General features: G+C 37.7%; 1 protein-coding gene across 1 annotated transcript in view; it reads right to left on the bottom strand.

Moving 5' to 3' along the window:
* Window positions 1-19,864, bottom strand: part of CYP20A1 (cytochrome P450 family 20 subfamily A member 1) — an 81,011-nt gene that overhangs the window by 49,635 nt on the left and 11,512 nt on the right. The window contains exon 5 of the mRNA XM_022567473.2: window positions 3,781-3,948. Within this exon, the coding sequence (XP_022423181.1) occupies window positions 3,781-3,948 (168 nt within the window). The remainder of the gene's footprint in view (window positions 1-3,780; window positions 3,949-19,864) is intronic.

Here is a 19,864-nt window from a genome sequence, read left to right on the forward strand (position 1 = left end):
CAACTACTGAGCCCAGGTGCTCTAGAGCCCATGCACCGCAACTACTGAGCCCGCATACCACAACAAAGAACCCACGCTCCGCAACGAAAGATCCCACATGGCACAACAAAGATCCCACATGCCACAGCTATCCCACATGGCACAACGAAGATCCCAGGTGCCACAGCTAAGACCCAGCACAGCCAAATAAATAAATAAATATTTTTTTTTTAAAAAAGAAAAGACATGGAGGAAGCTTAAATATTAATACATATTGCTAAGTGAAAGAAGCCAATCTAAGGGTATATACTGTATTATTCCAATGTCATACAATATTCTGGAAAAGGCAAAATTATGGATACAAGAAAAAGATCAGTGGTTGCTGAGACTGGGGGGGACGATATTATAATGATGGATATATGTCATTATATATTTGTCCAAAGCCATTGAATGTACGGCATGAAGTGTGAACCCTTACATAATCTATGGACTCTGGGTGATTATTATGTGTCCAGTGTAGGTTCATCCTTGGCAAAAAATGCACCATTCTAGTGAATGATATTGATAATGGGGGAGACTATGCATGTGTGGAAACAGGGGGTATATGGGAAATCTCTGTACCATCCTCTCAATTTTACTGTAAACCTAAAACTGCTTAAAAAAGAAGTCTTTTTAAAAAAGCACTATAGGGGACTTCACTGGTGGCCCAGTGGTTAACACTTTGACTTCCAATGCAGAGAGTGCAGGTTCGATCCCTGGTCAGGGAGCTAAGATCCCACATGCCTCGCAGCCAAAAACACAAAACATAAAACAGAAGCAATATTGTAACAGATTCAGTAAAGACTTTTTAAATGGTCCACATCAAAAAAATCTTTTAAAAAATAAATAAAAATTTAAAAGCACTATAAATAAACGTAAAAGCAAATGAAAATTGAGATAAAAATAAAAAGCTCTTATAGATTAGTAAGAAAAAGAAACACATTGATAGAAATATGAGTGAAGGACATGAGAAAGCATCCCACAAAAGATGAAACACAAGTTGTTCAGCAAAAATATTAAACAATGTTTAACCTCACAAACAATAAAAGAATTATAAATTTTAATCATAAAAAATCATTTTTTACTTACAAGATAGGCAGATATTTAAAAGACACATAATTCTAAATGTCAAAAGCACAAGGAAAGAGCACGCTAATGCTGGTGGGAAAATAACTGGGACAATGTTTTTGGAGGGTAGTTCAGAAACAGTATGCAGTTGGGTGTGAGGTGAACATTTTTCACATGTTAACGCCTGTGAAAGCAGTATGCATCTTATGACTGACGACATCTCCCAAGTGCTGTCAGCCAAGCAACAGTCATGGTGCAGCTGTCACTGCCTCTGCATTCACAACCTGGTTAGTGCTCCTGGTGGCACGGCTGGACAACAGCAGCCCCAGGGTGTTTCAGAAATTAAAGATCATTTAAGGCAGGATTTTAAGTCATGTTTATGGTCTGAAAACTTTGACAACTTCCAGTAATGTTAAGAAAATACCAGATTGCTGCCAAAAATATACAATTTGAATCTAGTCACACCCAAAAATATGTAATTTGAATCTAGTCAAACCCAAATGAGGGACAGTCTACAAAATAATTATCCTGTACTTAAAAAAAAATGTCAAGGTCAAGAAACAAAGAAAAGCTGAGAAACTGTTTCACATTAAAGAGGTTTGACCACTAAAAGTAAAGAAATCTGAATATGGGCTCTGGATAAAAGTATGGTATGAATGCTAAATTTCCCAAGTTTGACAACCATGTTGTTGCTATATGAGAAAATATCCTTGTTTTTAGGATATACAGACTGAAGTATTTAGGGGGAAAGAAGCAAAATGTCTACTTTACTCTCAAATGGTTTGGGTAAGGAGAGGAGGAATGGATGGATGGATGGATGGACGGACGGACGGACGGACGGACGGATGGATGGATGGATGGATAGATAGACAGAGAATGAATGACAAAAGCAAATGGGGCAAAATGTAAACAACTGGTGAACCTGGACGAAGGATATTATGGGAGTTCCTAGTACTAGCTGCAACTTTTCTATAAGTTTGAAATTATTATTTCTACTTTGAAATTCTAAGGAAAGAAAGGTAAAGAAAATGCCAGCATAAAAATACGCAGAATAGGAATAGGTATCAGCAGCTTAGAATAAAATTCTGGAAATAATAGTGGAGGTCCCGTTTTAAAACTGCTGTCTCATCAACATGAAAAAAATCAGATATCAACAACTGAGTCAAAAATTGATTCTTCGTTAAAATATGAAAACATTTTAGGAATTCCTTAGCCAATTTGTTTTAGCTGGGTAACCTGAGTAGTTTACTCTAGGAAGGGGAATTAGAGTGATTTTTTCACTTTTATTTTTATGCTCCTGAACATGTGAACGTTTTCTAAGAAATGTATATTTTTCAATCATCAAACACAAGTAATAAAACCATTTTAAAGGGAAAAATGATAATATTAAACAGTGACAGAGTGTTAAGCCACAGTGCCTAGTGATTTTGTTTTACACACATTATATTATTTAACCTGTTTTTATAGATTTGAAAATAAGTGATTTCTCAGAGATCCAAAATGCAGTGAAGTAAATGACTTAAGTATGATTTGAAACAAATAAAGTAATATAATGTTGAGACTGATAAAAATAAATAATAAAGTCCATATGTGAGTTCAGAAAAGGCAAACAGTAAACCTGTTTTCAACTGCATTAGCCTTTCTTCATATTCATTTTAGTATTTTAACACTCCATCAAGTTTAATTTCTTTCTATATAGGACGTAGTCTCTATTAAGTATGGTTTTTCTCTTTATTCTAGAAATTAGTATTATTTTATAACACACTTGGTTTTGGGTGTTTTGCCACGCCACATGGCTTGCAGGATCTCAGTTCCCCAACCAGGGATTAAACCTGGGCCACAGCAGTGAAAGCCCAAAATCCTAACCGCTAGGCCACCAGGGAACTCCCGACATACTTGCTACATATTAAAAGAAAAATTTTTTTTAGTCATTCATTTTTTAAATTTCAAAAAGTAACTGCTTAGGGACTCCCTGGTGGTGCAGTGGTCGAGAATCCGCCTGCCAATGCAGGGGGCACGGGTTTGATCCCTGGTGAAGATCCCACATGCCATGGAGCAACTAAGCCTGTGCACCACAACTACTGAAGCCCATGCGCCTAAAGCCCGTGCTCAACAAGAGAACAAGAGGAGCCACCACAAGAAGAAGCCCGCGCACTGCAAGGAAGAGAAGAGTTGCCCCTGCTCTCTCAACTAGAGACAGCCCACAAGCATCAATGAAGACCCAAGGCAGCCAAAAATAAATAAATAACATACATAAATTTTTTCTAAAAAGTAACTGCTTAAAAAAGTAATTCTTGGGCTTCCCTGGTGGCGCAGTGGTTGAGAGTCCGCCTGCCGATGCAGGGGACGCGGGTTCGTGCCCCGGTCCGGGAAGATCCCATATGCCGCAGATCGGCTGGGCCCGTGAGCCACGGCCGCTGGGCCTGCGTGTCCGGAGCCTGTGCTCCGCAACGGGGAAGGCCACAGTGGTGAGAGGCCCGCATATTGCAAAATAAAAGAAAAAGAAAGAAAAAAAAAAAGTAATTCTTAAATTTTTAAAAAAGGGAACAATTAACCTTCTTGCATTGTTTTTAGCCCCAAACAAGGAAATTCTGTACTACAGAATCTTAAACCTTCTTCTTAAGAGGCAAAGTCTACATTATTCAACTATCCAATTTGATGAAAGAGTAATTTTAAATTTGGCCCTAGACTTACTGTGCCATGATTCTTCTGGAAGCGAATGACTTCTTGTTCATCTTCAAATGTACTACCCATTACCATCTGCGTAACAGACTTCATTGCAAAGCCAAGCATATGCTGGCAGAGAGGGACATGTTGGGACTCTGGGTAGGAGAGCCACTTATCCAATAATTCTTCCGAAAGCTGAAAGAAAACAGAAAAACACAATGATTTACTACTTTCTCCTACTAAATCTTAGAAAAATCCATCAAGTAGACTCATTTCATAGAGTATACAGTTCAACTCCTTAATCACAGCAAACATTCAGGTGTTTACTGACCTGTCAGTCTAACACTGGCTCCACCAATAATTACATCCCTAATAGTTTAGGTTCAGATTCTGTCAAAGGGCTGATTTGGAAAACAAAAGAACCACAACAGTGAAAACAGAAAATATAAGTTAAATGTTCAAAGGCTGGGAAAACCTTAAACCTAAAGGAAATTAAGATATTAAAGTCTTGGGCTTCCCTGGTGGCGCAGTGGTTGGGAGTCCACCTGCCGATGCAGGGGACATGGGTTTGTGCCCCGGTCCGGGAAGATCCCACATGCCGTGGAGCAACTAAGCCCATGCACCACAACTACTGAGCCCACGCTCCACAACTACTGAAGCCTGCGCACCTAGAGACCATGCTCCACAACAAGAGAAGCCACTGCAATGAGAAGCCTGCACACCGCAATGAAGAGTAGCCCCCACTTGCCGCAACTAGAGAATGCCCACATGCTGCAACGAAGACCGAACGCAGCCAAAAATAAATAAATAAATAAATAAATAAAACAATGTGTAATAAAAATATCAAAAGCTTTGGAGTCAGAAAAACCTTGGGTTTACTTCTGGCTCTGTTACTTAGAAGTAATGTGACTTTGAGCAATTTGCTTGACTTTTCCAAGGTTCAGGTGTCTCAACAGTTAAACAGGCATGACATCTCCCACTTTTCACAGTTGCTGTGATAGGGATAATTGTACTTACATCACACAACACAGTTTTGTGAAGGGTTTTGTGAAGTAAAATATATAAAGCCCCTTTCATGTTAGGAACTCAAATTTAAGCTACTTTCCCATATCAACTCCATGAAAGTTTTGTCACAGTGTAAAGGACTTCACTGATCTACACATATGCCACTAACACAATTTTGAAAATTTACCATGTCTATATAATATTTCCCATTACAATTCTCTTTCAAAATGTTCCAGAAGACAGACTGACTTCCACAATGGTGGAGTGAGGACTTTGGTGATCTCACTCTCCCTCTAAAACAGTGAAAATACGTGCAAAACAACTAAACAACTAACATCAACCATTCCAGCACTTTGGCAATTAACCAAAACCCAGTACCCACTGAGAAGTGTCTATTCAACAGGAACAACTAAACCTTGGTAAGATAGTGGGGTCTTCAGTGTTTTAACTTAAGGTATTTCATTTTCCTTCTCTCCCCAGCTCAAAGGAGCCAAAAGTCAACAGCACTGCAGAAAACAGAGCTCTATTAAAAGCACCATCACCACTGGTCATCAAAATGGTCACTGAAAACGGAGGACAGGGAATCCCAAGACTCTAACCCTCCCCAAAAGCATGTAATGAGCTGGCCAAAACTGTCAAAATCAACTTCTGAAAAACTCTGGAATACAGCCAAAGACTTAACAACAACCAGGGGAAGCCTTGATGAAGAAAGAAGCCGTTGCTTTGTGGTAAGAAAGCACTGTGACATTTTAAACAGCCTGCCTGTAATTCCCATATCCCAGAGAGGCAGCAGCTAAGAAAACAGCAGCCCATACTCCTGGTGCAAATTGCTAGGAAGTGATACAGACATTTTTGTCAAAAAATTGTGGCTGTGGGTCTCAACCTGTCTGGCAACTCCCATCAAGGACTGGTGCAAAGGCTGCCCTTGTTTGGCCCAACTCTGAGCATTTCCAGAGCTAGGACAGGTTCCTAGGTGGCTTCTGCCGAAAACATTTAAAGGTGCAGGTATTGGCTGCAAAAGCTGGGGCATGAAACGACAGCTGGGACAAGCAATGAAAAGACCAAGAAGCCAGGGAAGGAAGGGGTTGGGAGAAGAGATAAATGTGGGAATAAGAGCTTTTAAAAGCTTCTGCAAATACCAGGGAATTAAGAAAGTCATGCACATGCCCAAGACCAGGATACATGCTCAGAAAAGGTCTGAGAAGACTAGGCTTTCACATCTGGGGTCTTCTGGCTCCATACAAGTAGAAAGTGAGAACAAAGGCAGAGCTGTATAAAGCCTGGATAAGTGTTAAAGGAGGACTCCAACACAAAGCCAATCTGCAAACACTGGGAGAGTTTTTAAAATTTTCTTTTGTAAGCTTCAAGTGTTTAAGGTAAAATCTGTCAAAACACCAGCTGAGCATTAAGCTAACAGAACAGATGCTTCAGTGGCCACACATGACAAAGAATACAGACTTTACAAAAACAGTTTAGAAAAGACTAAGCAAGTGAACAATAATCCAAAACAGATAGCAAGAACAAACTCTAAGGAAGGTGAAGAATCTGATTTCAAGATTGCCATCCACACGTGTGCCCCCTCTGGCAGAGTCCGGATATCAGTCATGGGAGCGTGGGATCTTCCTTGGGTGCTCTGTCTCAGCCCTAGAGTTGGTGACTGCTCCTTTTACCAGCTATTCCTGTATTCTTTAGAGTTATCTTTACTTCTGACTAGCTAATCTCTCATTACTCCAAATCCCCTGCTGTAGTTAATAATTCTTTATATTAAACTTTCCCTATTTAAATAATTGTGTGCTTTATCTCTCCCGATTGGACCCACACTGATAAACACTTTAAGAAACACGAATCAAGAAGAAGAGAGAGAAGGTACTAATGAGGCTAATGACATTAAAAATATAACAGAGGTACTTCCCTAGTGGTCCAGTGGTTGAGAATTCACCTTCCAATGCAGGCGATGCGGGTTCGATCCCAGGTCAGGGAACTAACATCTCACATGCCGCGGTGCAACTAAGACTGCATGTCACAACTACAGAGCCCACGCGCTCTGGAACCCGTGCAACACAACTAGAGAGCTGCTGCGCCACAATCAGAGAGAAGCCCGCGCACCACAACAGAAGATTCCACGTGCCGCAACTAAGACCTGACACAGCCAAAAATAAATAAATAAATATTTAAAAATATATATGTATAACAGAATAATTGGCAATAAAGCATGAAAAGAAATGAAAGGTATTAGGATTGGAAAAGAATAAAATTGTCACTAATCTCGGATATCATGATAAACCATTAGACTTAATAAGGAAATTTGGCAAGGTTAATGACTACAAGGTCAATATGCAGAAATCAACTATATATATAAGTAACAAACAAACAATGAAATTTAAAATCTGTAGCATTTATGATAGCATTTTTAAAATACCACTAAATAGGAGTAAATTTAATAAAAGATGTAGAAGATCTCTACACTGAAAAGAGAAAAAATTATTGAGAAAAGCTAAAGACCAAAAAGTGGGAGGGTATTCTTCCATATTCATGGATTGGAAAATTCCCTAATATTGTGGACAAAGAATGTTGCCTACCATTCCAGTAAACAACAAATGTTGCCACCATCAAGCCATCAGCCACTGCTGCCCCTCCTCCCCACATGGTGCACCCTAAAGGGATTCAGAATGGAGAAAAACAGCATACATGCCCTAGATATGTAAGATGTGTATCTAAGGAATAATTTCAATAAGCCCAGACTCTTACATCTTCTCATACATAGAAAAGCACTAAAATCACTAATTTCAGATATCTGGTTTTTGCCATTAGCAGTAGTTTTCTGATGTTTGACTACACAGTTTTTTTCTCAGAATATATAGGAATATATCCTGGCTCCTCCCTTACCTCTTCAGAACAGTTCCTCAGAGCCATCTGAGAGGCTGTTTCCCGGGCTATTTTTCTCAGTAAGGTCCCTGAATAAAATATAACTCACAACTTTTAGATTGTGCGTTTTTCCCCAGTCAACAATATGTAAAGGTAACTTTACATACATCAAGTGACCTACACAGTTGCTTGGTTTTGACAAAGGTACATTACAGTACAATGGAAAAAGGATGATCTTTTCAATGTTATGCTGGGTCAACTGGATAACCATATGGGAAAAAATGAATGTTAACCCCCTTCCTCATTCTTTACACAATAATAAACACTAAATAGATTATAGATCTAAGTTCGAAAGGTAAACAGTAAAACTCTCAGAACAAAATTTAGATGAATATATTCATGACATTAAGTTAAATAAAGATTTCTCATGTAAGATTTAAAATGCAGTAAACATAAAGGCAAAAAAAAATAAGTTAGACTACACTAAAATTAGTATCTGTTCATCAAAAGACAAGCTTAAGATCATATTAAATCAAGCCACAGTAAAAATACTTGAGATATACACATATATAATATATATGCACCCACACATGCATCCAATAAAGTTCTTAAATTCAGAATTTTTAAAAACCTCTTAAAAATCAATACAAAGAGAGAAAACCCAAAAGAAAAATGGGCAAAAGACTTGAAACAGCACTATACCAGAGTGGCTATCCAACTGGTCAATAAACAAATGAAAAAATGCTTAATTTTATTCATCATCAGGAAAATGCAAATCAAAATCATGACAAGTCCCTCCCATCAGGGACCTTGCACAAGCCTCTTAGATAGACTCATCCACAAGAGGGCAGACAGCAGAAGCAAGAAGAACTACAACCCTGCAGCCTGTGGAACAAAAACCACATTCACAGAAAGATAGACAACATGAAAAGGCAGAGGGCTAGGTACCCGATGAAGGAACAAGATAAAACCCCAGAAAAACAACTAAATGAAGTGGAGATAGGCAACCTTCCAGAAAAAGAATTCAGAATAATGATACTGAAGATGATCCAGGGCCTCGGAAAAAGAATGGAGGCAAAGATCAAGAAGATGCAAGAAATGTTTAACAAAGACCTAGAAGAATTAAAGAACAAACAGAGGTGAACAATAAAATAATTGAAGTGAAAACTACACTCGAAGGAATCAATAGCAGAATAACTGAGGCAGAAGAACAAATAAGGACATTTCAACCAAAAACGGATAAGACAGAGGGTGGAATTCACTGCCACAGAACAGAATAAAGAAAAAAGAATGAAAAGAAACGAAGACAGCCTAAGAGACTCTGGGACAACATTAAACACAACAACATTCGCATTATAGGGATCCCAGAAGGAGAAGAGAGAGAGAAAGGACCCGAGATAATATCTGAAGAGATTATAGTCAAAAACTTCCCTAACATGGGAAAGGAAGCAGCCACCCAAGTCCAGGAAGCGCAGAGAGTCCCATACAGGATAAACCGAGGAGAAACATGCCGAGACACACAGTAATCAAACAAGCAAATATTAAAGACAAAGAAAAATTACTGAAAGCAGCAAGGGAAAAACGACAAACAACATACAGGGGAACTCCCATAAGGTTAACAGCTGACTTCTCAGCACAAACTCTACAAGCCAGAAGAGAGTGGCATGATATACTTAAAGTGATGAAAGGAAAGAACCTACAACCAAGATTACTCTACCCGGCAAGGATTTCATTCAGATTCAATGGAGAAATCAAAAGCTTTACACACAAGTAAAATCTAAGAGAATTCAGCACCACCAAACCAGCTCTACAGCAAATGCGAAAAGAACTTCTTTAAGTGGGAAACACAAGAGAAGAAAGGGACCTACAAAACAAACCCAAAACAATTACGAAAATGGTAATAGGGACATACATATCGATAATTACCTTAAACGTGAATGGATTAAATGCTCCAACCAAAAGACACAGGCTCGCTGAATGGATACAAAAACAATACCCATATATATGCTGTCTCCAAGAGACCCACTTCAGACCTAGGGACACGTACAGACTGAAAGTGAGGGGATGGAAAAAGATATTCCATGCAAATGGAAATCAAAAGAAAGCTGGAGTAGCAATACTCATATCAAATAAAATAGATTTTAAAATAAAAAATGTTATAGGAGACAAGGAAGGACACTACATAATGATCAAGGGATCAATCCAAGAAGATATAACAATTATAAATATATATGCACCCAACACAGGAGCACCTCAATACATAAGGCAACTGCTAACAGCTATAAAAGAAGAAATTGACAGAAACACAATAATAGTGGGGGACTTTTAACACTTCACTTACCTGGACGGACAGATCATCCAAACAGAAAATTAATAAGGAAACACAAGCTTTAAATGACACAGCAGACCAGATGGATTTAATTAATATTTATAGGACATTCCATCCAAAAACAGCAGATTACGCTTTCTTCTCAAGTGCACACGGAACATTCTCAAGGATAGATCACATTTTGGGTCACAAATCAAGCCTCAGTAAATTTAAGAAAATTGAAATCATATCAAGCATCTTTTCTGACCACAGTGCCATGATATGAGAAATCAATTACAGGGAAAAAAACATAATAAACACAAACACGGAGAGGCTAAACAATACGTTACTAAATAACCAAAAGATCACTGAAGAAATCAAAGAGGAAATCAAACAATACCTAGAGACAAATGACAATGAAAACACGATGATCGAAAACCTATGGGATGCAGCAAAAGCAGTTCTAAGAGGGAAGTTTATAGCTATACAAGCCTACTTCAAGAAACAAGAATAATCACAAACAATCTAACGTTACACCTAAAGGAACTAGAGAAAGAAGAACAAACAACCCAAAGTTAGCAGAAGGAAAGAAATCGTAAAGGTCAGAGCAGAAATAAATGAAATAGCAACAAAGAAAACAATAGCAAAGATCAATAAAACTAAAAACTGGTTCTTTGAGAAGATAAACAAAATTGATAAACCATTAGCCAGACTCATCAAGAAAAAGACGGAGAGGACTCAAATCAATAAAATTAGAAATGAAAAAGGAGAAGTTACCACGGACACCACAGAAATACAAAGAATCCTAAGAGATGACTACAAGCAACTTTATGCCAATAAAATGGACAACCTGGAAGAAATGGACAAATTCTTAGAAAGGTATAACCTTGCAAGACTGAACCAGGAAGAAACAGAACATATGAACAGACCAATCACAAGTAATGAAATTGAAACTGTAATTAAAAAGCTTCCAACAAACAAAAGTCCAGGACCACATGGCTTCACAGGTGAATTCTGTCAAACATTTGGAGAAGAGCTAACACCCATCCTTCTCAAACTCTTCCAAAAAACTGCGGAGGAGGAACACTCCAAAACCCATTCTATGAGGCCACCATGACCCTGATACCAAAATCAGACGAAGATACCACAGAAAAAGAAAATTACAGGCCAATATCACTGATGAACATAAATGCAAATATCCTCAACAAAATACTAGCAAACAGAATCCAACAACACATTAAAAGGATCAGACACCATGATCAAGTGGGATTTATCCCAAGGATGCAAGGATTCAATATACACAAATCAATCAATCTGACATACCATATTAACAAATTGAAGAATAAAAACCATATGACCATCTCAATAGATGCAGAAAAAGCTTTTGACAAAATTCAACACCCATTTATGATAAAAACTCTCCAGAAAGTGGGCATAGAGGGAAACTACCTCAACAGAATAAAGGCCATATACGACAAACCCACAGCAAACATCATTCTCAGTGGTGAAAAACTGAAAGCATTTCCTCTAAGATCAGGAACAAGACAAGAATGTCCCCTCTCACCACTATAATTCAACATAGTTTTGGAACTCCTAGCTATGGCAGTCAGAGAAGCAAAAGAAATAAAAGGAATCCAAATTGGAAAAGAAGAAGTAAAAGTGTCACCGTTTGCAGATGACATACTATACATAGAGAATCCTAAAAATGCCACCAGAAAACTACTAGAGCTAATCAATGAATTTGGTAAAGTTGCAGGATACAAAATTAATGCACAGAAGTCCCTTGCATTCCTATACACTAATGATGAAAAATCTGAAAGAGAAATTAAGGAAACACTCCCATTTACCATTGCAACAAAAAGAATAAAATACCTAGGAATAAACCTACCTAGGGAGACAAAAGACCTGTATGCAGAAAACTATAAGACACTCATGAAAGAAATTAAAGATGATTCCAGCAGATAGAGAGATATACGATATTCTTGGATTGGAAGAATCAATACTGTGAAAATGACTATACTACCCATAGCAATCTACAGATTCAATGCAATCCCTATCAAATTACCAATGGCATTTTTGATGGAACTAGAACAAAAAATCTTAAAATTTGTATGGAGACACTAAAGACCATGAATAGCCAAAGCAGTCTTGAGGGAAAAAAATGGAATGGGAGGAATCAGACTCCCTGACTTCAGACTGTATTACAAAGCTACAGTAATGAAGACAATATGGTACTGGCACAAAAACAGAAACATAAAGACAGAAGGCCCAGAGATAAACCCACGTACCTATGGTCAACTAATCTATGACAAAGGAGACAAGGATACATGATGGAGAAAAGAGAGTCTCTTCAATAAGTGATGCTGGGAAAACTGGACAGCTACATGTAAAAGAATGAAATTTGAACACTCCCTAACACCATATACAAAAATAAAGGCAAAATGGATTCGAGACCTAAATGTAAGACCGGACACTATAAAACTCTTAGAGGAAAACATAGGAAGAACACTCTTTGACATAAATCACAGCAAGATCGTTTTTGATCCACCTCCTAGAGAAATGGAAATAAAAACAAAAATACACAAATGGGACCTAATGAAACTTCAAAGCTTTTGCACAGCAAAGGAAACCATAAACAAGACTAAAAGACAACCCTCAGAATGGGAGAAAATATTTGCAAATGAAGCAACAGACAAAGGATTAATCTCCAAAATATATAAACAGCTCATGCAGCTCAATATTAAAGAAACAAACAACACAATCCAAAAATGGGCCGAAGACCTAAACAGACATTTCTCCAAAGAAGACATACAGATGGCCAAGAGGCACATGAAAAGCTGCTCAATATCACTAATTATTAAAGAAATGCAAACCAAAATTACAATGAGGTATCACCTCACACCAGTTAGAATGTGCATCATCAGAAAATCTACAAACAACAAATGCTGGAGAGGGTGTAGAGAAAAGGGAACCCTCTTGCACTGTTGGTGGGAATGTAAATTGATACAGACACTATGGAGAACAGTATGGGGGTTCCTTAAAAAATTAAAAATAAAATTACCATATGATCCAGCAATCTCACTACTGGGCATATACCCAGAGAAAACCATAATTCAAAAAGACACATGCACCCCAATGTTCACTGCAGCACTATTTACAATAGCCAGGTCACAGAAGCAACCTAAATGCCCATTGACAGAGGAATGGATAAAGAAGGTGTGGTACATATATACAATGGAATATTACTCAGCCACAAAAAGGAACGAAACTGGGTCATTTGTTGAGACGTGGATGGATCCAGAGACTGTCATACAGAGTGAAGTAAGTCAGAAAGAGAAAAAGAAATATCGTATATTAACGCATATATGTGGAAGCTAGGAAAATGGTACAGATGAACCAGTTTGCAGGGCAGAAGTTGAGACACAGATGTAGAGATCAAATGTATGGACACCAAGGGGGGAAAACCGCAGTGGGGTGGGGTTGGTGGTGTGCTGAATTGGACGATTGGGATTGACATGTATACACTAATGTGTATAAAATTGATGATTAATGAGAACCTGCAGTATAAAAAAATAAATAAAACAAAATTCAAAAAAAATAATCACAATGACAAACCCCTATACATATACCAATACCAAGGAATGGTGAGGATGCAGAAAAAGCAGAATTTTCATGTGCTGTGTGGGACTGTAAATGGTAAAACCACTCTGAAAAACTATTTGGAAGCACCTACTAATGTGTCAGTTCATTTAATCCTTAATAGTATGTGACAAGTAACTGTTATTGTCCCCATTTTACAAATGAGGAAATGTGTCACAGAAAATAAGTAACATGCCCAGGGCCACATAACAAAAATCACAGAATTCCTATTCCAACCCAGGCAGCTCGATGACGAGCCCAAGCTCTCAACCATTATGCCTCTCTATGTGGAAGAAGGTAAAAAATGTATCTTTAGAGTAACCAACTATGTTCATGCTGGGTAAGAAGGAAACTAAAACCAGATCAATGAACTTCAAAAACAGAAGGTGTTCTAAGATGAAGGGTCAGGATGTGGGCCAAGAGTAGATTTAGGAGTGAGAGAAATACAAAGTGATTAGCAGTTTGCTGTCAGAAACTCAGCGTTTGAGACTGGTTCCAACATTTAACAAAAGGAATGCTTTTGATTAGCATCACTCTAATATTTGGTTAAAGACCCAGTACCTGATAACCATTAGACCTAAACCAGACCCAGTACCTGATAACCATTAGACCTAAACCTTCTTGAGGGCTGCTTTTTACATTGGTAATCCTAGTACAGTGTCTGGTAAATCGCAGGTGCTCAATAAATATTTAGTGAGTTTACCAACCGTTTTTTTAAAATGACTGTCCTGCCTCTACCTCAAAAAATAAGTTATGTTTCTGACAGAGAGTAAGAACTCTCTCAAAAGTTACTACATACCTCTTTAAATATTCAATTCTGTCGTACTAATAATGTGTCATAACTGTATATGTAAAGTCACTGGACATCATTAACGCTTTCTCTATATAAAATTTGGTCTTTTACAGTTTTGGGGTTTTAAAAAAGAAAAAAAACATCTGATTAAAAATACTGAACAGTACAAAAACAACAGCAGGGAAGATCATTCTCCCCAAATCAACTCCTGCATATTAGCAGCTTCCAGAAGAATAAAAGAAACCACATACATAGTCCTAAAAAAGTCCATGAATAAAAGGCTTTGTTCTTAGAGAAAATTAAATAAATTATTGAATTTTGGTTTTAATTAGTCAATGAATTATTAAGCTTTGCTCCTAATGAAAATTCAGTGACTATTCAGACTATCACTGAGAGTTGAGTGGTTCATTGCTTTTTTTGTTGTTGTTGTTTTTTTTGGTTCATTGTTTTTGACTTGTACAAGTAATACAGGTTAGTGTAAAAGAAAATTAATATGTAGAAAACAATAAATAACTTAAAATAAATGAAAATATAGAAATTAATTTAAATCACCCTAAATTCAACCCAGTAGCAGTAATTACTGATAACATTTTTTTTATAGAGCTTTTCATGTTTTTCTATAGGTATGTGTATCCATGTATATGTGTACATACATGTGTGCATAAAGCTATACTTTGGACAATGTATTAATACTCTACAAACTGTTCTGTATACTGTTTTTTTTCACTTACCATCTGTTATGGGTTGAATTGTGCCCCCACAAAAGATCTTGAAGTTTTAACCCCCAGTGCCTGTGAATGTGACCTCATTTGGGAATAGGTTCTTGCAGATAATCAGTTTAAGATGTGCACATTAGGGTGGGCCTTAATCCAATACCACTGTGTCCTTATAAAAATGGGAAATTTGGACACTGAAACACACACACAGGGATACCTCATTATAAACATGAAGGCAGAGATTGGGGTGATAAGTGTACAAGCCAAGGAACACCACAGATTACCAGCAAACTACTAGCAGCTAGGAAAGAGGCATAAAACAGATTTCCCTCACAGCCCTCAGAAGGAACCAACTCTGCTGGCACCTTGACCTTGGGCAACAGCCTCCAGAACTGTGAGACAATAAATTTCTGTGTTTAAACCACCAAGTTTGTGCTAGCTCTAGCAAACCATCTCCCCATGTCAGTAAATAAATGTCTTTGCCACCTTAATGTTTTCATTCTAATCCATTGTACGGATTTACGATCATTCAAATAATCCTCTACTACTGGACGTTTAAGTCTTTTCCAATTTCTGCTACAACAAACAATGCTTCAACAGCCATCTTTGTATATACATCTATTGCCATTTGACTTCCTTAGATATGAAATTTCTGAGTTAAGAAGTAGTTTTTAAGCTTTTGCTTTATATGGCCATGCTGTCCTGGAGAAAGCCTATATCAGCTTACTGTCTTAACCAGCAATCTCAAAGTGTCCATTTCCCATACTCTGGACTGTACTAAGTGTTGTCATTTTATAAAACCTCTGTCAGTCTAACAGGTAAAAAATAACTCAACATTGCTTTAATTGGCTTATTTCGTTCTAATTATTGGTAGGGTTTAAACAAGTTTCAAATATTTAATGGCCATTTACATGTTTTCCACAATGTACTGCATGTTCACTTCTTTGGCCATTTTTCTACTGGGGCTTGTATCTTTTCCTTAATAATGTGTAAGAGCTTCTGTACATAGCTGGTTTTTAAATGAAATCCAGGGTATATATTTCCTCAGTTCTAAGTGATAGGTAGTCAGTTTTCTGATGACCTTTCTTCTGTGGGATATTACATGTTCAAAAAAAAAAACCTATAAATGGTATTCCTAAACATTGGAACTATAAATGGTATTCCTAAATTTGGACCATTTGGGTCCAAATTTAGGACCCAAATAGTATCCTAAAAACCTATTAGGACAATCTGTGACTTATCAGAGACTTTAACTGTGACTATCTCCCCACAGTACCAGATTATTACTGATTATGCAACTAACTGTGGAAATGCTTTCAGCGTATGCTGGTAAAGCCTTTTTTTCCCCCTTTTTAGCCATGAGCATAAAAATTTTATTATCAATATTGTCATTTGTATCACAGAACTGTGTTGTGATTTGCTCATCCATTTGTTTTGCACAGTCCTCTACAAAACAATGCAAATATTAGAAATGATTCGTGGAGGTTTTTACTCGACATACATATCTAGTACATCTGCTAGAGGCTTATATGAATCTCTTTTAGTTTATGAACCTTGACTATGTATATTAGATGGGAATTCTAACAATCTGTTGATGAGCTTCACTTGATAGTATTAAACCAATAAGTTCAATAATTTTGGCTATTATTACTAAGCTGTCAATTAAGAGGGTTCTGGAAAACTGTCATAAATTCTAAAATACTTCGTAAATCAGAGTTTAACCCAAAAGTCATAGGAGCATATGGGGCTGAAGCACACAGAAGAGAGAAGTTACACTCACAGAACTAAAGTGGACGTTTACACACAGCCTTTGAGCAGAGACGGTCAGGGCAGGAAGGAACCAGAACTCACAGGATGAGGTTTGAGAGGATTAGAGAAGAGTCAGAATACAGAATTCAGATCTGGACCAAAATAAAAATAAAAAAGGCAAAAGAGGGCTTCCCTGGTGGCGCAATGGTTGAGAGTCCGCCTGCCAATGCAGGGGACACGGGTTCGTGCCCCGGTCTGGGAAGATCCCACATGCCGCGGAGCAGCTGGGCCCGTGAGCCATGGCCGCTGAGCCTGCGCGTCTGGAGCCTGTGCTCCGCAACGGGAGAGGCCACAACAGTGAGAGGCCCGCGTACCGCAAAAATAAAAAAAAAAAAAAAGTGCAAAAGGTTTATTGTGTCAGTATGAAGTACAGCTTATTTTGGAGTGATAACTCTGATAAACAGCCCTGTTCTCTTAAAGAAAAACCATTAGTAGGGAGGAAGAGGATGCTCTGACTACAGCCCTCTTCAATCATGTTCTTACTGATTAAATATTAATTGGTATTTCTGACTAATGAGTAAGCTAAGTAACTGGCTTGTGCTACGGGGTTGAAAACATAAACCTGAAACACATTTCTCATGTATGGACCCAGTCTATGAACCAAAGCTTGAAAATATGATGGCAAGAAATGTGAAAACTGGGAAATAATTTTCCACTTTGATTTGCCGTTGATCAGACAGGAGGAGAAAAAAACACAATATAGAGCAAGGACAAAAAAGATTGAAAATTTGGGAAAGAGAGCCTACGATTAAAGATTAAAGAAGTTAGAATTACTTAGTTTGAAGCAGAGAAGAAAGACTAATTAAGGCTTTTAACAATAAAGATTACTGAAAAGCATAATCACTGAAAGCAAAGCAAAGAGAAATAGGTAAAATTCCCTGGAGCTATACAATTAAATACGAAGATTCTTACAGACAAATGTTAGGTGTTTAAACAGAACAGAAAGAAACGTTCTGACTGGTGAATGCTTAGACAGAGGCAACATAACTGCTTTCAGGTAGGACATTCAGGTGTGACAGGATCAGCTATGACAACCCAAGCAGGCAGCCTGAGAGGTCCAGAGAACATGATGATACAACACAGTACTGACTGGGACTTCCCTGGTGGTCCAGTGGTTAAGACTCCACACTCCCAACGCAGGGGGCCTGGGTTCGATCCCTGGTCAGGGAACTAGATTCTTCATGCCACAACTAAAGATCCCACATGCTGCAACTAAAGGTCCCGCACGCTACAATGAAGATCTCGTGTGCCACAACTAAGACCTGGCACAGCCAAATAAATGAATATTTAAAACAAAACAAAACCAAATAGTACTGACAATAATGAGAAGGTGGAAATTTGATATACAGATGTCCTGACGGCCCTGTGAATAACAGCTATCAGTTAGAAATAGGAACTGGAAAGGAGAAAGACTAATCAGCAGCTGGCCATGGTTAAAGGCCTTGTTCGCTTAGTTTTTGGAAGCAAAACTGTGCAGAGGAGCCAAATGTTAATTAATGCTTCCGGTAAACTCAACAAGCCAGCCTCAAATCTTTTTTTTTTTAATTTTTTTTTTTTTTACAGCCTCAAATCTTGAATGAAAAGTGTGAGTTTCAAACAGAATCGAAGAATAAGGAAAATATGGCATAAAGCATTTACTGAATGTAATTTTTAAAAAGTAGATACTGTAGGATGAGTCAAAATGGCATCCTCTTAAGATTTATCAGCTATTCTACAACTCAAAAAAGTCACAAAAGTCTTATAATGTGCAGTCTGAATATTTTTAGGAGGAATGAACAAAGTTACAGAAGGTGAGAAGGAAAAGAAAAGAAACCTGACCAAGTAGCTATTACATGCTAAATACTGTTAAGCCCTTGAAAAAGTATGTCCTCATCTGTATGATGTCTGGAATCTGTTTAAAAATAATCCAGAGAGAAAACAGGGGAGGTAAGTCGGGGTATAGATAAAGTAAGATTGCATCTAATTTGCTAACTGTTAAAAGTTTGGTGATGAGACTAGATGTTCATTATACTATTCTATTTTTATTTAAATTTTTCATGATTTTTACACTAATTATTAGAGAAATGCAAATCAAAACTACAGTGATGCATCACCTCACACCAGTTAGAATGGGCATCATCAGAAAATCTACAAACAACAAATGCTGGAGAGGGTGTAGAGAAAAGGGAACCCTCTTGCACTGTTGGTGGGAATGTAAATTGGTACAGACACTATGGAGAACAGTATGGAGGTTCCTTAAAAAACTAAAAATAGAACTACCATATGACCCAGAAATCCCACTACTGGGCATATACCCCAAGAAAACCATAATTCAAAAAGACACATGCACCCCAGTGTTCATTGCAGCACTATTTACAATAGCCAGGACATGGAATCAACCTACGTGCCCATCGACAGATGAATGGATAAAGAAGATGTGGCACATATATACAATGGAGTATTACTCAGCCATAAAAAGGAAGGAAACTGGGTCATTTGTAGAGACGTGGGTGGATCTAGAGACTGTCATACAGAGTGAAGTAAGTCAGAAAGAGAAAAACAAATATCATATATTAACGCATATATGTGGAACCTAGAAAAATGGTACAGATGAACCGGTTTGCAGGGCAGAAATAGAGACACAAATGTAGAGAACAAATGTATGGACACCAAGGGAGGAAAATGGGGTGGAGGGGTGATGAATTGGGAGACTGGGTTTGACATGTATACACTGATGTGTATAAAATGGATAGCTAACGAGAAACTGCTGTATAGAAAAATAAATAAAATAAAATTCAAAAAAAATTTTTTTCCATGATTTTTAAAATTATTTACCATATATAATATGAAAGTCAGTGGGGTGTATTTGTGTACTTGTGAGTGAATGTGGGTTTAATCTATATAGAACAGTAAGGACTCCTATGTAACCCTCCAAATGGGACAGATATAGGCCCATCAACTATAAAAACCCTGCATGAAAGAAGGAACGCATTAACT

Source organism: Delphinapterus leucas, chromosome 8, assembly GCF_059928025.1.
Source record: "Delphinapterus leucas isolate spDelLeu-1000000601 "Yukka" chromosome 8, BTC_Dleu_Yukka2, whole genome shotgun sequence".
Taxonomy (NCBI): Eukaryota; Metazoa; Chordata; class Mammalia; order Artiodactyla; family Monodontidae; genus Delphinapterus; species Delphinapterus leucas.